A 23,899-nucleotide genomic window follows, 5' to 3' on the forward strand; every position below is an offset into this window, starting at 1 on the left:
TTAATGACACTTTCTCCGACATACAAAGTCATACTATTTTAAAAATTAACACTTCAATATATCAATAATAACATGAAGAAAAAAATAAAGAAGAAAAAACCGTCCACAAAAAGACGTAGCATAAATCGATATTAAAAATTGTGCACTTCACAAAAAACAGTTTCTCAAAAGTTCACTTTTCGGTTTGTATTTTTTTTTCTTTTCTTTTATATAAAGGAAGGAATATACACGTCAAGGCAATATGCCTCCAATTACAGTCGTGGATGGTATAAGGAAGCTATTCAAACATTTAATTAATACAGTTAAAGATGTGACGATATCGACCAATAATTTAATGATATGCAGTTGATGAATTCTTTTTTTTTTTGGAAAAAGATTTACGTAGCTGTTAGCAGCTGACGGAAGCCATTTTTTTTAATTATTTCGAATCATTTATTATTAATAATTATATAAAGTTGAGCCGCTTTGTTTAGTATCTTCGATTTTATATGCTCCAACCTGCAGCTTGTTGATTTAATATGGCTAACCGTCATCCACCTCAGCTGCGTCGAACCGTCTTAATGATTACAATACCTAAAACATAATTTTACACAACGTCAACTTTTTTGGGGGATTTTACACCATTTAAACAGTTCCGCACAACACTAACAAGCAATAGAAACATCAAAACTGTTGTTTTTTTGCCAGGAAAAAGGTTGTTAATGTAGTGAATTAACAAATGGTCTTGTTTACTCTTCGCCATCTTTGCTGGGCTTCTCGTCTTCGGTCGTTTTATCAGCCTCTTTGATCTCTTCTGGTTGTTCTTTATCCACTTTGTCTTCTGCTTCTTTCTTGGTTTCTTCTTCGGCTGGTTTCTCTTCCTTCTCCTCTTCCTTTGGTGCCTCTTCTATTTTCTTAGGTAAATGGGTGTTTAGTTCTAAAGTCTTGCACATTTCATCCCAGTCAGGCCAGTACCGTTCTTTCATACAGTGCACGAACTTCAATAAGTTCGGGCAATCTGTCTCCATGTATTCTTTGATGCCACCAAAGGGGACGTAAATAAATTGGCACAAATGAGCGAAAGCCACGCAATCCAGCTGTAAAAAATAATAATAATAACGATAGAAAATCTTTATTATATGAAGTATAATAGTAATCTTTACAGTTCATTATACAATAATCAAACAAGAGTTTATGACTGAGCACATCATTGTCACAACGTGTGAGCCTGATATACAGTGGAGTCAAACAATGCGAGGCTAAGGGAGCTCGAACTGTACCGTTATGAAAACCAGTGGAGCGTTATCCTGTGGGCGAAAAGGGCAATTGACTGGGGTTCCCTTCAACAGGGACCCCAAAACATTCCTCATAAGAAAGATGTATGAAGTCAACAGTGTACATGGACCCCTAATTCCAATTCGCCTGAGCCCCTTGAGGCTATAACGCGCCACTGATGAAAACGTATAAAAATTTGAATTCAGATCCCTTAGTAGATAGAAGGTTATTTTATAGAAAGGTGCACGAAACTTATAAACACAACCACTTTAATGCTTTCAGGTGTCAGGAATCTCAAGATTTATAATTGTAAGATAATAATATGAAATTAGATGATGATTTTTTTAGTTCTTGGATCTCTAAAGATAAGTCCAATGACGTGTAATAGCTTGAAGGAGCCCAAGCTAATTTGAATCGGGGCCCATGTACAGTATTGACTTCAAATATTTTTTTTTGAAGGAGTTTTTGAGAGGAATATCTTCTTATAAAAGATTGATTTGGAGCCTCTGTTGATGAGGACCCCAGGCAATTGCCTCTTTTGCCCATAGGATAAAATGCCACTGGATAAGTCTGAGACAATTGTATTTTTGTAAGAAGCTTCTATTAAAGTATTGTGTAATTGACTGTTAAGGAAAATCCAATACAAAAAACATTTCATTATAAAATAAAAAGAAATAGTTACCAAATGGGGTTCGTCGCCGAAAAAATATGTTTTATCATCCAGTAGTTCACTCAGTGCTTTCAAATCAGATTTTCCAAATTCATAAATCTCCTCAGGGGTATGACGGCCCAAACCGTGTCCAACAGTTCGTTTAATGTTCTGTAAATGATAATAAACTTTCAATCTGTCTCTCTAAACTAACCACAAAATTGCAATTTTGTAAAATATATTGATACTTACGCTTTTAAAACCGAGTTTGAAGAAAAATTGTAAAAGACCTTTAGGAAGCTTTGAGTTGAGAGTTCGTTTGATATCCAATTGAGCAGCCTTTAGGAAGTCACCTGGATGACTATATCTCCACCAACGCATCACCCTATTAATTATAATAATAAATTTTATTAATAATACATCAAAATTTATATATTTTGCCGTATTGAATTCCCATCTTTATGTAAACAAGTAAACAAACTACCAGAGATGTCAACTTAGGGATTTCCTCCTAAATTTAGGGGAATCAGAAGGATGGAGGAAAATGTGATATTGCCCATATTCGTTAGCGGAGTTTCAGTGACGAATAAAAACTTCTAAAAGTCACATGACTCAAGACTATTCACGCGAAAATCTTGCGCGAAATCCGGAACAAGTCTCTTTATCACGTGACACTTTTGATCAACCGTGCCCACACTTCTTGCACTCTAAATTGAAAATTTGTATTTCTCTGGATTGCCAAAAGACTAATTTTTTTTACATGGGGCAAAGCTATTTAGGGGGAATTTCAGGTTTGTTTAGGGAATTTTCACGACGGAGGTTATTAACACTGCAAACTACATAACTGTAGCTTAATAACGGTCGCCTCCAAACAACAGCCATTTTTTTATGTTTTCGTCAATGCCGTTGTTCACAGGTTTAACTGTACCACAAAAAATGGCTACAAAATCGATATTTTTCAATCTCCGAAATGTAGAATAGTGGCTAATTAATTCACGAAATATGCTGAATATGTCGTTAATTTTAGCTTATCGGCTTAAATTTAATTATCTTTACTTGTTTAACTTCCTCCGGGACATTTTATTAACAGTTTATCGGGCTGAAGTAACGACAGTTATTCTTCTGCAAGCGTAAAAAAATGTAATAAACTTGTAAACGAGAGTAATTTCACCCTCGATTATGAGTTATACATGCCATAATATGTATATATATTCACACTTCTATTCAAATCAGCGATCTGACTGAAGGTATCAGGACATAATTTAGTTTCTGGCTTACAGAAAATGATTTGTTGCTAAATAATAGCAGAAATATGATAAAATTTCTGTTGGAAATGCTATAAGTGGCTTTAAGAGTGCGCTTTCTCTCCCTAAATATGAATTTATATCATTGTAAATGCCAGAAATATTCACTCATAATGCTATTAATTGTACTCATTAATGAGTTCCTCTGTTTGTTTGTCGACACGAATAACAGTACACATCATAAAATTATATTAAATATTTTAATCAGCGAATCAAGCATAAAATGATCATTTAAATTTTAATTTAATTGAGATATTGCGGCTTGAAAGTATTTAAATCATATAAATGTATCGATTAAATAATTTTAAAAGTATTTGACCAATTACAGAGAATGCATTTAAATTTTCGAATTTTATGAATGTTAATTGGTTAATGTATTGGATTCGTTGGCCAATAAAACTGGAAAATTCACATTTTTGAATAGTAGATATTCATTGGTGTTTCGTTTATTAATTCATATTATTGGTGATATTTAGCGTATATTCAAGTATTTTTAATTAAAAATTTTTATTTTTAAATTAATATAATTATTTTTAAGTAATTAAATGTCTTGTACTATACATTACACGGAATTTAAATTAATTTCTAAATAAATAACTCATTATTTAAAGAATATTAACATATTTTATAAATTTTTGAGTTAATTAAACATTTAATCTTTAATATATAAACAACTTTTCTGTTATTTAAAGTGCCAATTTATCATTAAAGTTTTATTTTATAATATTTTTAAAAATAATAATTAATTTTATTTAAGATTTATGGTTTTGAAACGAATTTTTAGAAGTAATAAAATTAAATATTTTCTATTTTTTTAATTATTAATATTAAATGGTTAGTTTAAAAATAGTATTTTATTATTAGTAAGTAGCTTAAAATAGGAATAATCTTTACGCTCTTGTTATGAAACTAGAGTGTATAAAGGCAATGATACTGTGTTATTACTTCTCAAGATATAACTTTGTTTATTACTTTCAACACTTGTTCAGGAAGAGTTTAATATAGGAGAGTGTTTTTATTTATTTATTTATTTCCTCTTAAATTCCCTCCGATTCTTCTAAAAATTATATTAAAATTGTTCAAAATAAAGCAAAAATTGTTCAAAATACAGCAATTTAGTACATTTAAAATATATAGCTTAATTCTTCAAAGATTAAATTTTAAATTGTTAAAATTTAATTTAAAATTAAACCATAATCTACAATTTCAAAACTTTAATTCTATAATCTTATTGGTAAATGAGTTAAAGCATTCGTCAAATTTGAAATTTGAAAATTTTTCAGTTTTATTGGTGAATTAATTAAATAGTTAACTAAAATAATAATTAAATAATTAAACCAATCAGTGTTCATAAAATTTAAAAATTTAAATATCTTCGCTCTAATTGGTTGAGTTGTTTTAAACTATTTATAAATTTTTTTAAAAAATGATTTTTTAAATTTGATTAAATTTAAATAAATAAATTTCTTAATTTAAATATTAAGAAATTTATTTATTTTTTCTTTTATAATGTTATTGGTAAATAAATAATTTAAATTGATCAATAAATTGAGTTAAAATGTATATATATATATTTCTCTCTTTGATTGGTTCATTTTTGAATTCATTTGAAAATTTAACAACCAATCGCCTTTGATAAATTCAAATATTTAAATATTTTTCTCTTAAAATGTATTGGCCAATCAATAAATTTTGAATTAGCTTATATAAGTTTACGAATTGATTTAAATTTCAAAAATACTTAAAGTCGATTGGTTCTCATTTAAATTTATATTAATTCAGCAACCAATCAGATTTAGCAAATTTAAACAAATAAATATTTTTTCATAATTTTTACGGTTAATAAAAGCCAATAAAATTCGATTTAAATTTCAAATTTAGTTTATGGATAAATTTAATGGAATTTAAAATGAGTAATGGACTTTAAATATTAAATAATTTAATTTAAACTCGGTATGGCTTATAGAGAGGCCCGTCAAGACCGTCGAGCACGTTTGAGGCCCGGGAGTAGAGTGGGCCCCTTTTAGGTCCCCCTTTTTGAATCAACAAAATAAGTAGAATGTTTCTTTATTAATAAAGCACAGTCTTATTTTCCGTTAGTAAAAATAGCATTGTTTTATACAGATGGTAACTAATAAGGGCCCCTAGATTATCCACGGGTCAGGGGAAAATCCCCAGCTCCCCCTCTCGAAGGCCTCCGAATTGGAGTGGCTTTTATTTTCTGTTAGTAAAAATAAAATAGGGGTGGGTGGGAACTAATAAAGACTCCCCTCGACGGCCCCCGAATTGGAGTGAAGCGGGCCAATTTACAGAGATTACTTTTTGTTATTGCTGCTACACGGGTAAAGTACAAGATACGGATGTAAAAAAAGCGAATAAAGTGAATAGAAAAATGGTCATAACTTATGAGATAATGTATTTTTATTCACGGAGATAACTCCTACTTGCTAATATTCACTAATCTCTTATCGTAAACAAGACTTAATATACCTCATCTGGGGACAATGATAGCTTTTCAAGCTCTCTTATCGAGTGTAAACGGTCCCTCCGACTTATCAAACCCACCTTCAATGCAAAAGTGGTCCGAGTCGTTTCGATCGATGCAATTTTTCTTCGACTATCGTTTCTGAATATCATTAACGTAATCCGTAGTAAACTTAACTAATCAGTATAAAAAAATCGTCTATGATTATCGGTAACTTTAACTTTAATAAATAAATAAATAAATAATAAAATGATCAGACAAACAAACGTTCTTACCAGCTCGTATGATTGTTGAGCATGGAAATAAAGGCATGACTGATGTTTCTCTGATCAGCACTCAGGTCAGCATCCAAATCTTTATCAAAGTGTTTGCTCAGTTCTTTGATGATAATATCTGAATCTGCAATTTCGACTCCATTCAATTCGACGAAAGGAAGACGTCCCTTTTTCGATTTATATTTCATTTTATGGTCGATATTCTGTTAAAGAATCGATTATTTTCGATTAATTAATCCCGTAAAAAATCGCGAATGCAGAAATCTCGCGAGGAAAAAAAAAGATGTTAAACAAAATCGATTCGAGATGGATTAATTAGATTCATATTTAAAAAAGAATATATCGATTATCACGAGCTGAATGATATTATCGTGGCTGTTAGTAGTTATGCAGCACTGCGATAAAACCGATGATAAATCAAACGCGTTACAATCCGTTTAGGTTTTCCTACTTGTTAAATAATAACATTTAAACATCGTAAATTGAAAATATCTCATCTTTCTTAACGCCAAAGGGCATCAATTACATTTTATCAGCTCGTAAACTATGCCAGATACCATCTAGGATATTGAGAAGCATAGAAAAGTAGTAGCCTAGTCAATACAGGATGGGTTCTCACCTCGTACTTAATCCCAGCCATTCTCAACCATGTCTCCACCTTAAAACAAAACGGCGACGCAGAAGGCAAAGTTGGACAACGGGTGAACTGATAAAGATACACGACATCTTTCTCATAATCCGGTTTATGAACATTTGTTGCTGGTCTGTCTGTCGTTGCGGGAGCATTGGAAGGATTGGATGTCATGATGGCTAACTGGCTAGGGGACAAACCAAGATGGCGCTATGCAAGACTGGAGAAGGTCGATCGATCGCTTTCCTCGTCCAAGCTACAGCTTGCATATACCAAGGAGAATCGAAATCCTGATGGGTGATGTAAAGATGATGCATCCCTGTAGTGTATATTACAATCGTAATTACTCTTTCTGCCACCGAATAAGCCACGATTTTACTATTTTAACACTCGAAAATGAAGTAGAAAGAGTAAATTTACCTTTTAAAATAAATAATTAAATATTTAGAGTCGAAATTAATTTTTAAACTATTTGTTTCAATAACAAAAAAAGTAAACAAACGTCTCTATTTAAACTATTCAATTTGATTAATATAATAAAGATTATAATTAAATATTATTATTTAGTAAACGAGAGTAATTTCACCCTCNTTTTAATTAATTTAATTATAAATTTACAATAAATATATTTTTAAATAATTGGAAAATTTTAATTTGCAATTTTACATTATGTGTAAACAACTTGGAGGAATAATTTAACATTTGTTTATCGTAATATAAATTAATTTAAATGACATTTTCGGACGTAAAAATTAAAGATATAAAACGAAATTTTATGTCTATAGCCAAAGGGGATTATAAAAAAAATCATATTTGGAAGATGATGTAAAAATCTTCGTGTTAAACTTGCGTAATATATCAATTTTCATAATTTTTTTTAGAAAAAAAAATTGCTTACATCATATCTAAACGGAACTAATACACCTTCCTGAATTTTTATAAAATAAAATTAAAATATTTTTAAGAAACGAAGGGAAAAAAATTGCTATTTTATAACAATATAAAAATCTGTAAAGCGGTCTTCTCCTAAAGCTTACTTATCATGCAGTGAAGCCCGCCTTTCAGAAAAATCGATGTTTTTCGCTGTTTCTGATAGAAAAGACGCGTTTATATTTTACATTATTAAAAAAATAAAAATATGTTTTGATATTATTATATTAATAAATTCATAAAAAATTGAACTGATTAACATACTTTGTTTATTAACAACAATTTTTAACAACACGTAACATATAAAGGCATTACATTATCACTGTATTAAGTCAGAAACGTTCTTTGGTTATTTATTTATATGTTGTTTTATTTTTTCAAATAAACATCTCAGATATTTATTTATTTATTTTTAGTTAATAAATATCTCTTTTTGGTTGCATTGATCTTCGGGTGGTGGAAGAGTATACAGAATTTCTGTTAAAGGAACTCCATTCCAATATCCCTAGAAAGGATAAATGATTAGTTTAATTCGCTTTTAAATAAAAATATATAATAAAGAAAGATTAAACTTACAGGAAATCTATCTCCAGAGGATTGATTGCATTGCATAGATAAAGGTGAATTGTTATAGAGATGATACAAAAAGTTGGAATTGCTTTTGGTCCAATGGATAGATTGATAATTTTCGCTCACATCATTGTCAGGAGACGTAGCTTCGTTATTATACCTAAGGGAAACCAATCTCACAATGAAAAAGCTGAAGTTTTCTTAGAATGTTTGTGTTGAGTACACATCCACCAACTTTATTTAAGAGAATAAAAAATTTTGCTCGATATCTTATAGAAAAATGAATGTTATAATATTTTAAAAAATACTTACTCGTTCATATAACGGAAATAACTGTTTAGTACATCAGTATCTATTGAACTTTTGCATACTTCTAAGTTCGATTTTGGAAAATAATGCATATAAGTCACGCACATCTCATCGCTTATAGCAAATCCACCCTAGACATAAATATATATATTAATTTTTTTAAGCTTGGATTTAATTTAATATCTTATTTTAAAAAATGAAATACATACCAGAGTAATATTATCTCTATCTAATGTTTCGTAAACACATGAATTTATTAATGCATCTCCCTGAAAAAGTTGAATAATTATTTATTTATTACATCGATGCAGTTAAATCGGCTATAAGCAGTAATTTATCATTGATAACGCTTTTAAAAATTTTATCAGAAATGCGGAAGTAATTTACAGATTTTCATATTTTAAAATAAAAGATTTTTCCTTAATACATAAGAAATTCAATGCAATGATATTCTTGAGGCCTCATAAATGTGAGGCCCTACTAGCCATGTCTATGATCCATATTGTTAATTAATATTGAAAAATATACAATATAAATTGTGTCTAATACACTTGAAATTTGTAAAAATTAACACATTTTTACTATATTAAAGGCGAAAATTCTAATGTGTATTTGAGTTTAATTATTTTAATTTTTGAAGGATGTGTGTTTTCGTGTGAGAAATAATTAAATGCAGTAAAATGTTTTAAAATGTCAAAGAATTCGTTGAATTTTAAAAATTTGAAAATTATTCTTCCTGGCCTTAAGAATCCTTCATAAAATTCCCCAGTTCAGAATGTATAAAGTCTACAAATACGTCACAAGTACTGCTTACAAAGTCCATCCTACTTCCGAAACGTATGGACAAGTATCAGGTGATAAAAAATGAGTATGGAACAGTCGATTGAGGTGATGTTCAGCGTGAATCTTGTGGCGGACCTAAGTTATACCATATAACAGGCCCTTCGCTTTCACCAAATAGCCTACATGTTAAAATGTGAGCTAAGCTGCAGCTTGTTCAGCTTATATGCAAACCCTACTGCCACGGATGTTGTGAAGGCTTAACAGGAACCCAAAAATGTCTGGCTTGTAGGTCTATAGTAAGGTTGCAAAAGGCCCAGCAAACTGGAAGTGCTTCATCCTCAGTTAAAACAGGGATTCAAAGTCCAAAAATACTTCAAAATTCTATTTTTATAATTGTTTAAAAGGTTTATTGGTTGTTAACTCAATCTACAAATGCTACATTTTATCATTAATCAGGATAATTTAATGCATTCCATTCTAAAATTCACCCATTTTTTTTCTTGAGAATTTTGAATATTTGATGTTTAAAATTTAATTGGATTCATATAACAGTAGTAAAAATAATTTTATTATTAATTATTTATTTTCTCTTTTCATCCGGACATTATATACATACTTAAGCTTAACATATAAACCAAATCTTACCGGAAATAGCTGAACTCTACGTTTTAAAGTACGAATTTCTTGAAAATGTGTACTATAATGATTATCCCTATTTACTTCAGTTAATTCTACACCTCCTCGAATATGCTTCGTCCATACTTTAATACCAGTTAAGTGAGTATGCAGCTGAGCAGCGAATATCGTTATGCCTTCCGGTGGTAAACCCTTAAAAATTGCTAATTAATCCATCTGAATAATATATTTATGTAATATTCATGTACAGTACTTACGACTCGTGTACATTCGGATACACAATATCCATCTAATTGGAAGGCCTCTTGATGAGGAGGAATGGCCATTTTATTTGTATACTCCAATCCTACTTCGATAACAGCAGCATCGTACTGTCTGAGTTGAGACGTGTAATAAATACGAATTCCGGAGCTGTCCACCCAATCTATAATTTAAAATCGGTGGATAATTTAAAAATTTAAAATATAACTCGTATTAATTAATAATTCATAACCATCTTTCAGTTCAGGGTTGTTATAATGCACTTCTAGCATCAAGTATCTTGAGAAGTTCGCTCCTCCTATTGGTAAACCTGCTTCTTCTGGATAAGCGAATGGCTACACGGGTTAGAAATTCGTTAAAATTCATAAATTAATATGGAATTTATGGTAAATATGACTTACTGTTGCACCCATAGCCCATGCTGCTAGTACTTTTTTGCACGCTTCTAGTACTTTTGGCTTTTTTGAGTCCGAACACGGACCATTCCAGTATGGAAGTTCTTTTTCTGCTTCCACTTCGCAATGGAAAACTTCTATGTGATGTACTAGAGGTTCGTTTCCTTTTTGAATGGTTGCTTCGTACTTAAAATTTATCGAAAAATAATAATTATAGATAGATGCAACACGTTATAACGTACTGTATTTTATGAGATCTACAGGGTGCCATAAGTCTGAAAGTTATGTTGATCTTTGTTTATTCTTTTACACGTAAAGCAGAGCGCTGAGTAAGGAATTCTGAGTAAGGAAGTTATTCTGATGATGATGTCCCGCAGATAGCTTAAAATTGCTACAGACTGCATCCAGAATACCGTGTTTGATTGGTGGAAGTCTGGATACATCCCGTGAAATTCTTTAGCATCACCATCAAAATAACTTGAATTCGTTCCTCCTTACTCAGCGCCATGCTTTACCTGTAAAAGAATAAACAAAGATCTTTCCAGATTATGTGGTACCCTGTATAAAAATATTTAAAAAGATTAAGTTGTTTTAATCTCAATTGAATGAAGTAGAGTGAAAGAAATTTAATTTCTTCGAGTAACCATTGGTGAGACTTTTTAACAATTGTATCTTTTTTGTAGTGCAGAGGAAAATTTATATTATCAGAAAGATGTTTTTTTCGAGTGTTTCCCTCTTAAATTCATTAAATTTAATCAATTAAGAGTAGAGACTAAGTAAAACTAACCTGAACTATATGGTGTTTTTCCTTAAATTCTTCAGGCAACAGATGCAAACTGCACCAGTAAGTGGTATCACCACTAGGAACCTCTAACTAAAAAACACAATAACTTGATTATACCTGTAAGAATTATGATTAAAATACTAATTTATGCATAAATTATCTTCATTTACAGAAAAAATTTCAGCATTTTATCTGAAATTTATTTTTTTCACCAAACCTTTTTATTTGTGATGGGTATAACTTTAGTATCTTCAGGAAATTCTGGTGGTGGATCCATATTTTTCAGCAATTGCACACGCTGGAAGTTATGGTTTTCATTAATCAATCTCAATCCATCCAATCTTCTGATAGGTCCACGCCCAATTACGTAAACAATATGAGTCGTCCCGTCCTAAAATATAAAATAAACATGCCTTTAACACTTTAAATTAAAACATTAATTTAATCCTTAAAATGGACTCACTTCTATAACATAATCCTGAGGATCGCACGTGTCGAACTTCCTATTAAAGATAATCCTTATTTTATGCGGGCTTTTCTTATATTTAATTAAATCGCAGTCGTTGTGATAATCGACAGTAATGTAGCCTCCTTCGTCTGTCCAAACGTCCTAAAAAATAATAATAATAAAATCGATAAATTCTTCACAGAACTTCTAATTGACTCTCTAGAATTATTAGTAGTCATATTGAAGCCACGTGACACGGAAGGAATTCCTTTATTGAGTTTAGTGATAAAGCAGTGGGGGTGATGGTTTGGTATTTAATATAAGCATCCGACGATATTAATATTTCAATCATTCTCTACGTGTTATGTTCCGAAGCTGTCAGCCTAATCCGACATTACTGTTTATGAATGCATTCGGTAATCTTTATACGTGTGTTGACCTCTTTGTAACTTCATAAAATATCCATAGCTAACTCCCTAATCTTAATTAATCCATTAAGTAATAGAGGAGTAAAGATTAATCATTGATAAATGAGATTTTCAGGGAAGAAATTGCGATAAAAATAGTGAAAATGAGTTCTACTACGAATTTTAAGCAAATTAATTATTAAAATCCCTCAAATTCCCTAAATCAAAGACGTTCAGAGCGTGATTTTACAGCTTTACAACGAAAGAACATGCGGATAAACCCATATAAAACGCTATTAATTTTTACAAATTTATATATGATTTTTTAATCGTATGTAAAAATCTTACCTGAAAGTGAGAATCGCCCTGTCTGTTAACCCACCAAACGCATAAATCGGCTCGTGTTATGTTACCTCTGTTGGAAAATCCCATTCCGACCCATTCGTTATCAGATACGTGAGCTATCAATTCGAATGTCACAATTTCTAACTCATAGTCCACAGTCCAGTAGAGGTGCAGTCGATCTTCGGGATCTAGCGGAACATCGAAGTAAAGAGGTCTTTCTGCAGAGCTGATGAGTAGAGTCAGGAGAAAGTGGAAGAGAAGATGAAGAGCCATGGTAATGTCTGGTGTTACGCGATCATCTTCCTTCCTTTTATTATCTTGGATGAAGCTGCTGATTGGCTGCAAGTCGAAGTGTCATTGCTGTGCCTTCCTCGCTGTGGAAATCCATTGGTTAATTGCCATCGTTTCAGCAGATTTTGGGCAATAATTCGATCGGGATGAGATTTTTAAACACATTTTTATAATTCCTCAATTGTCAAGACGGGTTGTAAGCATTTGAATTGTATTTTACCATTGTTTGTCGTTGACATTATTGATGCTGTAATAATTCGAGGAATTAGCAAATTCTCATGTAAATATGTAAAATTGACTACAATTATTATACAGTAAAGTAACAACAGGCTATGCTCTATTATAAATATAAAATCCTACGTTTCTTATAGGAAGAAATGTTTCAGAGAATCCATTAAAGAGCGAGCAAGTGATATAAACATTCGTTTGGCATAAATCCTTAACTAATTATATTATCAGAATTTAATTTGATTTTGAATAATAAAATAGCTGAGTATTCAATGTATAATATTATTTGTTTCTAGAAGAATTGCATGTCCTAAGAATAAAGTTTTATCAGTGGTCAAACCACTGAAACCAGTGAACAACGATAGTTAGGAGTGGGTTCGCGTCTCACCAAAGGCTGGCCGTGTGTTTTCTGGATTTTCTTCGCCTATCTAATGCCTAAATAGGGGCTAATTTCCTACCAGGAAGCACCCCTCTCAGCAGATCAACCATGAATGTTGCGTTTCTATATTCTATCACTTCACTTCGGAGTGAAGGGATAGAATAATGAAACTTTATTGAAGACTTAATAATTAATCATTATTGATTATTTCTGGAAGCAGAAAGCTGGGATTACTGTCATTATATGTGGATTACATGAATTGAGTAACTCCAAATTACTGTTTTCACAAAGAAGTATTTCAAAGAATCACAACTAGTTACAGAATATGAATTATAACTCATCGGTTAGTACGGATTTGTACCATTTGACGAGGCCTAAGGAAGTGTTATAAATAAAAGAAAGTGAAGTTACAATTTCTATTCTATGGCTGATTGCGCTTCCTCATGAAACCAGCATATTCACTCGACATGCATTATCTTCCATATAATGTATATCAGAAATGGCCAACACGTAGACCGCGGTCGACCGGTCGACCGCAAAGGTTTTGAAAGTAGCCCGCGAAACTAAAGTTGAACAATTTGCTTTCACTTAAATTAATGTTTAAAAATCTTAACTCGATAATTTATTCTTACAATAATAGACTGTCTGTGCAACGTACCCATACTGTTTGTATTTATCCCGGTGAACAATGCAAATGAATGTTAACGCATGCGCATATAAAATCCTAAAATTGTTTGCCCGTATTCATAGTCACCCGCAGACTACATTTTACCAAAAAAGTAGCCCCTAAGAGATAAAAGTTTGGCCACACCTGATGTATATGATTAATACTAGAGTATTATAGAGAGAGGGGAGGTGCAAGGAAGATTGTAAATGAAGCAAGTTTCCCAAAGATTGTGTAGGAATACAGGGTCCCTAATCCAAGGAATTTGGGACCCCTAGACAATTTTTTTCGTTCACTTCCTTAATGCTGTAGGGCGTCTAATATGGATTTTTTCCCAGGCTCCGTTACCATCTGAGAGACCCTACGTATCCATATAATGTATTAATTATATGCATTCGAGAATAGCGAAATTCTTCTTTAATTTATGTGTAATCGAATCTGAACTCTACTGATCACAACCTAATGGCATTATTGCGTTGTCACAAAGGTTATAATTTAATGGTGTTTTCGCCTAGTGTAGTGTTTCTCAACAAAGTGATTTTTCTCCCTTGGGGACAAAAAGAGGTCTGCTGGGTGTAAAAATTAATTTTTTAAGATGAGATAAACTACCGTGAATCACATCAAACAGAATTGTAACACTGTCAGATAACATGGAATAACTAAATGCAATACCTGGGCAATTTGCCAAGGGATAGAAACTGACCATATGGATGTACAATTATAGAAAATAATAATAGCATTAAGAAGTTCCAGAAAGATCTGACATTCATAATTAAAATCTTCTTCAATTTTTTGTTTGAAAATATTTATAAATATTAACTCTTTAATAGTCATATGAATCAATAATCCTAATAAATTTTGTGATTATTTGTATCGAAAGCATAATTAAATCTGTTAATTTCTAGTGAAGAGAGCATTCTATTTGCATATAAATAGCGGGAGAAGCTGAGACAACTTGATGGATCTTCAAGTAAACAGAACGGTGGGTATATTCTGGCCTCCACAACTTCCAGTCGATCTTGACACTTTCAAGCCTTAGTGCTGGATGACCTTTCCATAATCCACAATGGATAGAATGGAGAGAGAAGATTCTGGAAAACACGAACATGAGTGGCTTAAGGATAGACAGGAATAGCGGTTATTAAGAAAACCCTTTCAGGTGAATGCTGAAACATCGTCTTTGCCGGCGAAGACGATTACACCACTAACTTCGCAATTGTTCATGCAACCCGCTAGGTCGGGTAAGATTATTTTTTTCAATTCGTTCGCACATTGAAAGTAAGATTCAGCACATTTTCAAAGGAGTCAAACCAATTCAAATGTATAATTTTAAAATTGCATTCGTGTAATGAATATTCAATGGAAATGAAAATAGAGTAGTGAAATATGTAATTGTTCTTCCATCTCCAGCAATCACAATGTTTGAATAAGCCACATTTAAAAATACCAAAATAATTTTTAAAAAATTAAACAAATTAATGAAAAAAAATATTGTTTCTATTATTTTATATTATTGTTTTTCATTTCAAACTTCAGAATAATTTTAAAATGTTCGACATATAATTGTGACCTGACCACCAGAGATCTAACATTAGACTAAAAATTCGAAAATTTATGTTAATTCCGAAATTATAAGCAAAATATTTTTAAAAATAAACAATTACGATATAAAAATAAAATAGAAAATCGATACTAAAATAAATCAATAAGAATTATCATTAAAGCTCATTAATATTTTCCAGCTAAAACTAGATGACGTAAATCAATTAAAATCGATTGCCGTCCCTTTAATTCTAATTAAACACGCCGTACTAATTTTCGAGTCGCCATCTGGTGGCGAAATAGTCATAACGTAAATATTTCATTCATACAAGTAAAACACGCTCTAAATCAAGCAACCTTCTATATTTAGACGGAGCGTAAAATAAAACCGAATAACATTCCGAAACGTTACTCTTCGTAATTAAGATTTATTTTTGGTGGTAATTTACGTAATTAAATTGTTTTTTACGATAAGAAAACAAGTTTCCTTAGGAGCGCCATCTGTTATCGGCTGGCATAACTATAATTCGAAAACAAAAATGAAAGCTGATGACAGAAAAGATGTCTTAAGGTCGTCAATGCGAAGGAGTGATGGCATTTGATTCTAGATATTGAAAAGAATAATTGATAAAAATCCAACCGACTCGTGTATAGAAAATGGCTCTGAAGATTCTAGTTGGAACGAGTAAGCACGTTTTTTGAAATTGACAAATTATTTTTGAATTAATTTAATTATAAAGTGTAATTGATTTATTGTGTGTAAGGTTTAATGATTTTTAAGTTTAATTGAGTTTATAAGCAATATTTAACTTTTTGATCTTGTTTATAAAGCAAACACTTGTTGCTTATGGATATTTTTATACCTAGAAGCTGCTTGAACATTGATAACAGAAGTGTAGAAGTCACTTAAGAAGAGGTTACTTTTAGTTAAATAGTCCATATAAGTATATATACAAAATTAACTAAAAGTAACTACTGCTATTTTCATTTGTTATTACATTTTATAAGGAAAATTATATTAAATTCTAATTAAAATTATTTTATTACTGGGTGATTTGCTCGTCATGATCATCTTTGGGATTCAGGAAGAAGAATTCTGCTTCCTGAATCCCAAAATAAAAGAACAAAATGAAGTTGAAGTCCTCTTGTGATGGACGGGGATCCTCCGGAATTAAACTTCAATTTGGAACATTTTTTTAAAATGATAAATCCTTCCTTCTTAAAGATTTAAATTAATTTTGTAATATTTATTAATTTAATTCAACATTATAGGGATTGTTTAGTCGTGATGAATTAACGGGATTGCCTATTAGATTTTTTTTAGAACTGAAATATGAGCATTGTACTTGCCAAACTAGATTATAGATGAGGCTAATTTGATAGCTAGGAAAAGCTGAGAAATAAAAAAACAATTTGTAGAAAGATCATAGATAAAACTTGTGACACTTTTAAGCTTCATCCTCCTGGGACAGATTACTGTAGTGAAAAAATAGAATATGGAATAATAGTACATTGTACCATTATATAATGAGTATTATATAAAAAGTTAATTATGTACAGAAAAAAATTACAAAAATTAATAATTCTTACATCTTACAGCATAGGGAATTGTGATTTTGGCATGTGATTTTATTTTACGAGAACTTTCAAATCAGTTTTCTGTACTGAAGAATGGAAGATCTCGTATCTATTCCATTTTAAGACAAAGTTTTCATGTGGTAATTTTTTAGAAAATCATTAATCTTTCATAATTTAATCAGAAGTTTAAAGGTTCCATTGAAATTCTCAACAATGAACTCAAAAATAGTATTAATGTTGGAGAGTGGACGATTTCTAAAAACACCGCCATTCAAGCAAACTTCAAATTTTTAGTATTAATCACAAATCATATTTGTGAAGACAATGCTTTAAAGGTGTTATCTCAAAAAGGCAGAGAGATTTTCTACTGACTACTACCAAAGGTGAATTCTCAGCCTGAAAGATGAAGGGTTGGCAACTATGGAATATGGGAAGTCATAATAATTATAAAAGAAAACTTACTATGAATCATATTTATCATAAAGATTAGTTAATTTACACTAAAAGAATAATTTTATTTTAATACAGTAGTTACATTATCAGAAACAGTGGCAGATTAAGATCTTCCAGGTCTCCTAGGTACAGAAGATTAGTGGTTCTTGTACTGTACATAATTTTACATCATAAAACTAATGGAATTAATTACAAATTAAGATATACAATTGCAATGATAAAATTGCTTTATTTTTTCCAATTTTGGAGCCCTAAGCATGTGCCTAAACAGGTAATCCGATACTGATTAGAATCGTAACATAAACTTTTTGCAAAATTCTACTGGTAATTAAGTCTTGTCAAATTGTACTGATCTATCACTCAAGTAATTTGGAGCAATGTTTTTAATAATTTAAGAATATATATCTTAATAGTTTATGCCATATTTATACAATAAATAATTTGTTTCAAATTTTAATCTCAATATATGTTAATTCAAAATTAGTTGTAAGGATCAATGTTACTTTTGATATGTTTGAACAGAATCATATCAAGAACTATTTATCACAAAATCTTAATTGATTTGACATTTTTAAGTTGATTTTTAGAATATTTTTTTTTAAAGTTGATCAAGAACTTTATTTGGCTTTATTTTCAATCATTGATGATATTAAATTGTTTATATTTTATGGATTAGTTGTTCTAAAATCAATATTACATTAAAAAATGGTATCAATGTCAGATACATCTGTCTGCATTAAATCCACATACTCTATATTGTATCTATTTCATTAATAATTGAAAAATTTACCAATCATCTTTCTTAAGATTTAATAATTTTTTTCCTTTTACATTTTCTACAAGATTTTTGATAATACTTGTCTTTAAAAAACTTAATGTTTGATTTTTTTTCAAGCAGTTTTCATTTTATTTAATTTAAAATTATTTAAGATAAAACTATTTAGAGGGAACTATTTAGTGGGGACTATTTAGATCAAAAATAGTTTAAAAAACCCATATTTATATGCTTTAAAAAGAAGAAAGAAACTAAAGCATTTAATGTACAAAAAGAAGCTTTCTTTATTAATCTTCACCTTTTAAGTCTTGTTTTTGACTAGTTATTTTAGATTAATGCAGAAACAAAATGAAAAAAATTGGATCTGAAGAGTTTGAGATTGTCTATACAAATTATCTATCATTTGTTATTAATCCTTAACCTCTTATCATGCTTATCAATATTAAATATTGATGATAAATAAATTAAATATCAAAATATTTGAAGTTTTTTTTGCTTGCTTTTTATTTTAAATCAAATTCACAAACATTGACACACAGTTGTTGGAATTTATGACTTAAAAAAGGATACCATTATGGTTTATAAAACCAATTCCAAAATATAAATATACACAATAAATTTTTTAATATTTTTCACAGTACTCTCAATTTTTAAATAACTTACTTCCTTATTAATAACTTACTTATAAATTATGATAAATTAAACATGTATAGAATTACATCCTGTTACAACTATAAATAATAGGTTTATTCTTTTGGTTTGAAAAACAAATATTTGTCCGATGTTTAAAGAAGTTATCACAAATATTCTGAATATATTGACATTTACTATCGCTTTTAGTCTAGGAAAATGTTAGTGAATTATTCTCTAGTATTTCATATTTTATGAGAATACCTGTAAATTTTAGTTCTGATTTCCCTTGGCGCTTCCTTATAAAAACAAAAAAAAAACTTCAAATGCAATAAATATTTCTAATGTATTTGTCAATATATTTTATTTATCATGCAATTGAGCTTTAAAATCCATAAATTTTTGAATATTTTGGTTTGTTTCCTTCTATCTTTACTGTCAAATGTTGGATTATTAATACATTTTTAATATAAAAGATAAAATAATTGGAAGTTTTATTCTCATCATTAAGAAAATCATTTATTTTAAAATATTTTATTCTAAAGAATAGAAAATCTTTTATAAATTCTAATTTAGTTAATTATTTAAAAAATCATTAGCGTAAAAAGAATTAACTATGAATCTGTAAAGTATCAAAGTTTTAAAATTTTAAAGATTAGATTTCTTTTTACGTAATTCTGTAAACTCATTACTTAATCAATAAAATATTTGAAAGGAACAATGTTTTTATTTATAACAACAATTAGGTATTTGATATAGCTTGAAACAGTAGCTCATTAGAAGAGATTTTAAGAGGGAGCCCAAATTAGAAGATGGAAAGGTACTGTACATTCACCTCTTGCCACTGTGAATGTAGACATTACTGTGTGGATGAAGAGTAAACTCTTATTGTGTATACATATGTATAAGTGGGTTTATCATGTTCAATTTTTTTTTTTACAAGGGAGTTCTCCCTTGTTATGCTACTGGTTTGAAAAATGTTACTGGTTACACCTAAGGCTATAATATATAGTTTAACTGATGGAAATTTATGTTGAATTTTGTAAGCAGCAATATTCAATGAATTTTAAGACGTTTTGCTGATTTATTATTAATAATGCTTGCAAAAATTTCGTAAATTTTTCTATCGTGTGATGTTATTTTTATGTATATGTTACCGTCCAAACCCGATTTCAGGCCAAACTAGTTTATCCTACGCATGTCAGGATATATTAGTTTAGCCTAGGACAGCGCTGTCCAACTTATCATAGCCTGCGGGGCATATTTTCTTCACCAAACATTTCGGGGGCCAAGAAGGTTGATAAATGAAAAGTCAGTTTATGTTAATTAAAAAATATTTTATTTATACTAAAAAGAAAACTTTAAAATAATCGTAATATATTAATGAGAACATTGTGGCCGTAATTTTCACATAGTAAAATAATTTTAATATTAATAATAATAATTTAGTAACATAAATTTATTCATAGTAAAATGTACTCGCGGGCCGTAAAAATTATTTGGCGGGCCGTATACGGCCCGCGGGCCGCCAGTTGGACAGCGCTGGTCTACACCACTGAAGATGGATACTTCCAACAGGACAATGCTCCATGCCATAAAGCTTAAATTGTTTAAAGATAGTTGAAGAGCATGATGTAGACATCACCTTGCTTAATTGGCCTCTACAATCACTGGATCTCAATCCAATTTAGCATCTGTGAGATTAGATCAAAAGAGGATATCAAGCAGCTAAATCTAGAACCATCCATTCTTCATGAACTGGAAAATGCAATTTATTGGGTATGGTGTCAGATTCTGCCAGTCATTTACCAACATCTTGTAGAGTCCATACCAAAGAGAATTGCAGCAGTATTGTAAGCAAAAGGTGGTCCAACAACATACTGAGTAGATGGTCATAATAAATTGGCTACTTGGTGTATAATGTGCATACACCATTAAACTTCAATTTAGCACCTTCATTTGCTTGCCACTGAAATTAATATAAAATGAAGTGTGGAGGTAAACTTAAGTATTTAAAAAAATTATATATAGTAATATTGTATAAACAAACGTTTTGAATTTTGAAGATTGAAAGCTACATGATTTAACATTAACAATGCCNTTATATATCTATTAAAACTTTCGTTTTCCGTTTTGTGTATACCAAAACAATTAAATAAATGAAAATTTGCATGTGTCATTGTTATAATGCGCAGGTGCGAGTACGAACTCTCGGTATAACAATGAAATCTTATTCATTTTGTATTTGTTTTACTTTTTTAAAAGCATGTTTGCCTAAATTGTGGCCCATTGTAATGTTACGCTTGATCAAAGTGGCCCGTAAAACAATTTGGGTTAGCCAGGCCTGACTTAAATAATAATTCTAAATCAGTTTGGCCTAGGACAAACTAGTTAAGCCTAAAGTATTTAGGCCAAACTAGATTGTCCTAGGCTAATCTGGTATATCCTGACACGCGTAGGATACACTAGTTTGGCCTGAAATCGAGTTTGGCCGGTAACATATACAAGTAGATCAATAACTGCGAATGCATACAAATTATTTTACATGAAATATTTATAAAATAAATATTTTTGTATAAAGTGTTTTTTTATTATTATTATTCGACAAAAAACAATGTAATTTTTAATTTTAATACTTTTTTATTTGATAGATTGAAATTAAATCGAATTTATAAAAATAATTCGATTTAGTTTCAGATACACAGAGCGGGCAATCGATGAGTAGTGAGGAGTGTGTGAAATTTACTCGATTTCATTCGACGAAGCTTGGATTTAACGAACATTTTTGTATTCTTTCTAAACTTGATCTCACTTATCCTGAAAGAATCCTGATTTACCCGTTCTTTTTCATAGAATATATTTCGAAAATCATCTTCAAGCTGTACAAAATGAATATTTTACATAAATACTGTATTACTGCATTTTGCACACAGCGTTGTTTTTTACACATATACAGTCAAACCTCTGAAGAACGGCCACTGATAAAAAAAATGGTCATTGTTTAGAGGTTACTCTATATGCATTTTTGTTTAAAAAAATAATAAGTTTCTGAAAAAGTCGCCGTTATTGGAAGTTCGACTGTATTACATTATACTGATTAATTTTTGCTAAATTAATTTAACCTTAAAAGTCAGCATTAATAAGAGAAACAAGGCATGATATTCTTAACATAAAAATTAAAAGCTATATTTTATCATTTTTTGTCATTGTTATTCCTTAACTTTGTCCAATATTTAGAAAAATATTTGTAAAGTAATGAATTTTTATGTATCAAGACATTTATATGATACTTGTTTCATGATTAAACGAAAAATAAACCTTATTTATATTTATTTTTAGAAATTCTATAGTATAAAATTAGTTTTGTAACACAAATCAATGTTATTTTCCGAAAGAAATTTTATAAATTCTACTCCACTTAACAGCTGCCACTATGGTTAGATAAACTTAATGGCCATTTCAGCTTTACAGGACGCACTTCCACCTGTCATTTCGTTAAATTGAGGATTTATTATTACTTTATGAGAGTAATATAATTCACTTTAAACTTTATTTTTTTTTTATTAAATTAAAAAAAGCGATGACATTTAGTATAATATACAGTAACACCTGCGTAAACAGGAATCGCACGGTACCGAATATATTTTCCGATTTGGCAGGTTTCCGTTTTATTCAGGTTTCGTTCTGGACAGGTTTTACTGTAATTGATTTTTTTTCACTCAGCTTTGTAGACCCCAAGAAGGCCCATTTTTCTCAATTCCATCGTGGGTTCGGCCAGGCCCAAAATGGAGGCGGTTAGATGAGGAGGGACAGGCCGGACAGTTAATTTTATTTTTAAAAATTGATTTTCGTGAATTTTAAATAATGATTAAACATAATTTAACTGAAATTTTCTGCTGAGCGTTTGCCCGAATCATTAGGAGTTAACAATATTCAATAGACTATATGTAATTTAAAAAGACAACGACAATCTAATAAAATATATTTCCTGCGCATTATCTATTTCCGATACTCTTCCTATTTAATTTGTTTTGCATGCTTAACTTGTTAGCTTTTTTTTTTTTTATTAATTCTCTTGCTAGCAAAATTTCCGAACCACACACGAATCTAAATGGAAAAAATGAGGAAAAACATTCTTCACCAATTATAGAACTTGTTAGAGATAAAAATAAATGTGCGGAGAATTCTGAAAATATCTATTAAAATTGGTGCTGTTGCCAATTGTATGAGAGATTTCATTCCATAGTTAGTTTAGAAAAAAACGGTTTAACAATTAGAAAATGGAGTAAAGTGAGCAAGAAATACGTTTAATTTTACAAAGTTTTTAAAATGTCTTTAAAATTAATTGTATACAGAGTAGAGTTTTAAATAAAATATTTTATTTAATTTTTATGCAAGAGCTTGCTATTAAACTGACTATATATACACTGTATATATATACAGCGGCGAATTGATATCTTCCTAGATCCCTATGAACAAAAGTTTGGAGTCCTCAACATAATTTTACATCATAAACCAATAATTTATACTGTAAATAAATCTAGGGATACAACTGCAACGATAAAATTACTTTTATTTTTTTTTTTTTTACTTTTTCCAGTTGTAGGGTCCCGAGATCCGGTGTTCCCTACGTGTGCCTAACGGGTAATTTGGCATTGTATATATAGTATTTTAGATCTAAACATGGAAGAATAATTAAATTTATATCTACAAGAATCGTGTATAAATGATACAGTAAAACCTGTCTAAAACGGAAAAGTTCGGTAACGTGCAATTCCGGTTTACACGGGTTTTGTTGTATTGTACATATTCAAAGAAATTAAAAATAAAATTGAAAAAATTAGGCACAATTAAGGCCGAATTTTTAATTTTTTTTAAAGTTTATTCTTTAAT

General features: G+C 30.1%; 3 protein-coding genes across 3 annotated transcripts in view; 1 reads left to right on the top strand and 2 right to left on the bottom strand.

Annotated features, from left to right (window-relative positions):
• Positions 1–288: 288 nt before the first annotated feature.
• On the bottom strand, positions 289–6,853 carry LOC111615104 (failed axon connections-like). The gene is made up of 5 exons (XM_023356499.1): positions 6,587–6,853; positions 5,968–6,170; positions 2,156–2,288; positions 1,937–2,074; positions 289–1,076 (listed from the first exon to the last, which is right to left on the bottom strand). Exons 1-5 carry the CDS (start codon positions 6,770–6,772, stop codon positions 729–731), a joined length of 1,008 nt encoding a protein of 335 aa, XP_023212267.1. The 5' UTR covers positions 6,773–6,853; the 3' UTR covers positions 289–728.
• A 932-nt stretch (positions 6,854–7,785) lies between these two features.
• On the bottom strand, positions 7,786–13,873 carry LOC111615103 (dopamine beta-hydroxylase-like). Its single transcript, XM_023356498.1, has 12 exons — positions 12,470–13,873; positions 11,730–11,876; positions 11,484–11,657; positions 11,270–11,356; positions 10,489–10,668; positions 10,320–10,422; positions 10,084–10,250; positions 9,836–10,018; positions 8,617–8,676; positions 8,411–8,538; positions 8,105–8,258; positions 7,786–8,033 (listed from the first exon to the last, which is right to left on the bottom strand). The coding sequence occupies exons 1-12, from the start codon at positions 12,737–12,739 to the stop codon at positions 7,941–7,943; spliced, it is 1,746 nt and encodes a 581-aa protein (XP_023212266.1). The 5' UTR covers positions 12,740–13,873; the 3' UTR covers positions 7,786–7,940.
• A 2,055-nt stretch (positions 13,874–15,928) lies between these two features.
• LOC111615105 (protein ROP-like) overlaps positions 15,929–23,899 on the top strand; it is a 44,546-nt gene continuing 36,575 nt past the window's right edge. Inside the window, exon 1 of the mRNA XM_023356500.1 lies at positions 15,929–16,255. Coding sequence (XP_023212268.1) covers positions 16,228–16,255 — 28 coding nt within the window. The 5' untranslated portion in view covers positions 15,929–16,227. The remainder of the gene's footprint in view (positions 16,256–23,899) is intronic.

The sequence above is a fragment of the Centruroides sculpturatus genome, unplaced genomic scaffold (genome assembly GCF_000671375.1).
Source record: "Centruroides sculpturatus isolate CEXI.00-Female unplaced genomic scaffold, Cexi_2.0 scaffold1408, whole genome shotgun sequence".
In the NCBI taxonomy this organism is placed as follows: Eukaryota; Metazoa; Arthropoda; class Arachnida; order Scorpiones; family Buthidae; genus Centruroides; species Centruroides sculpturatus.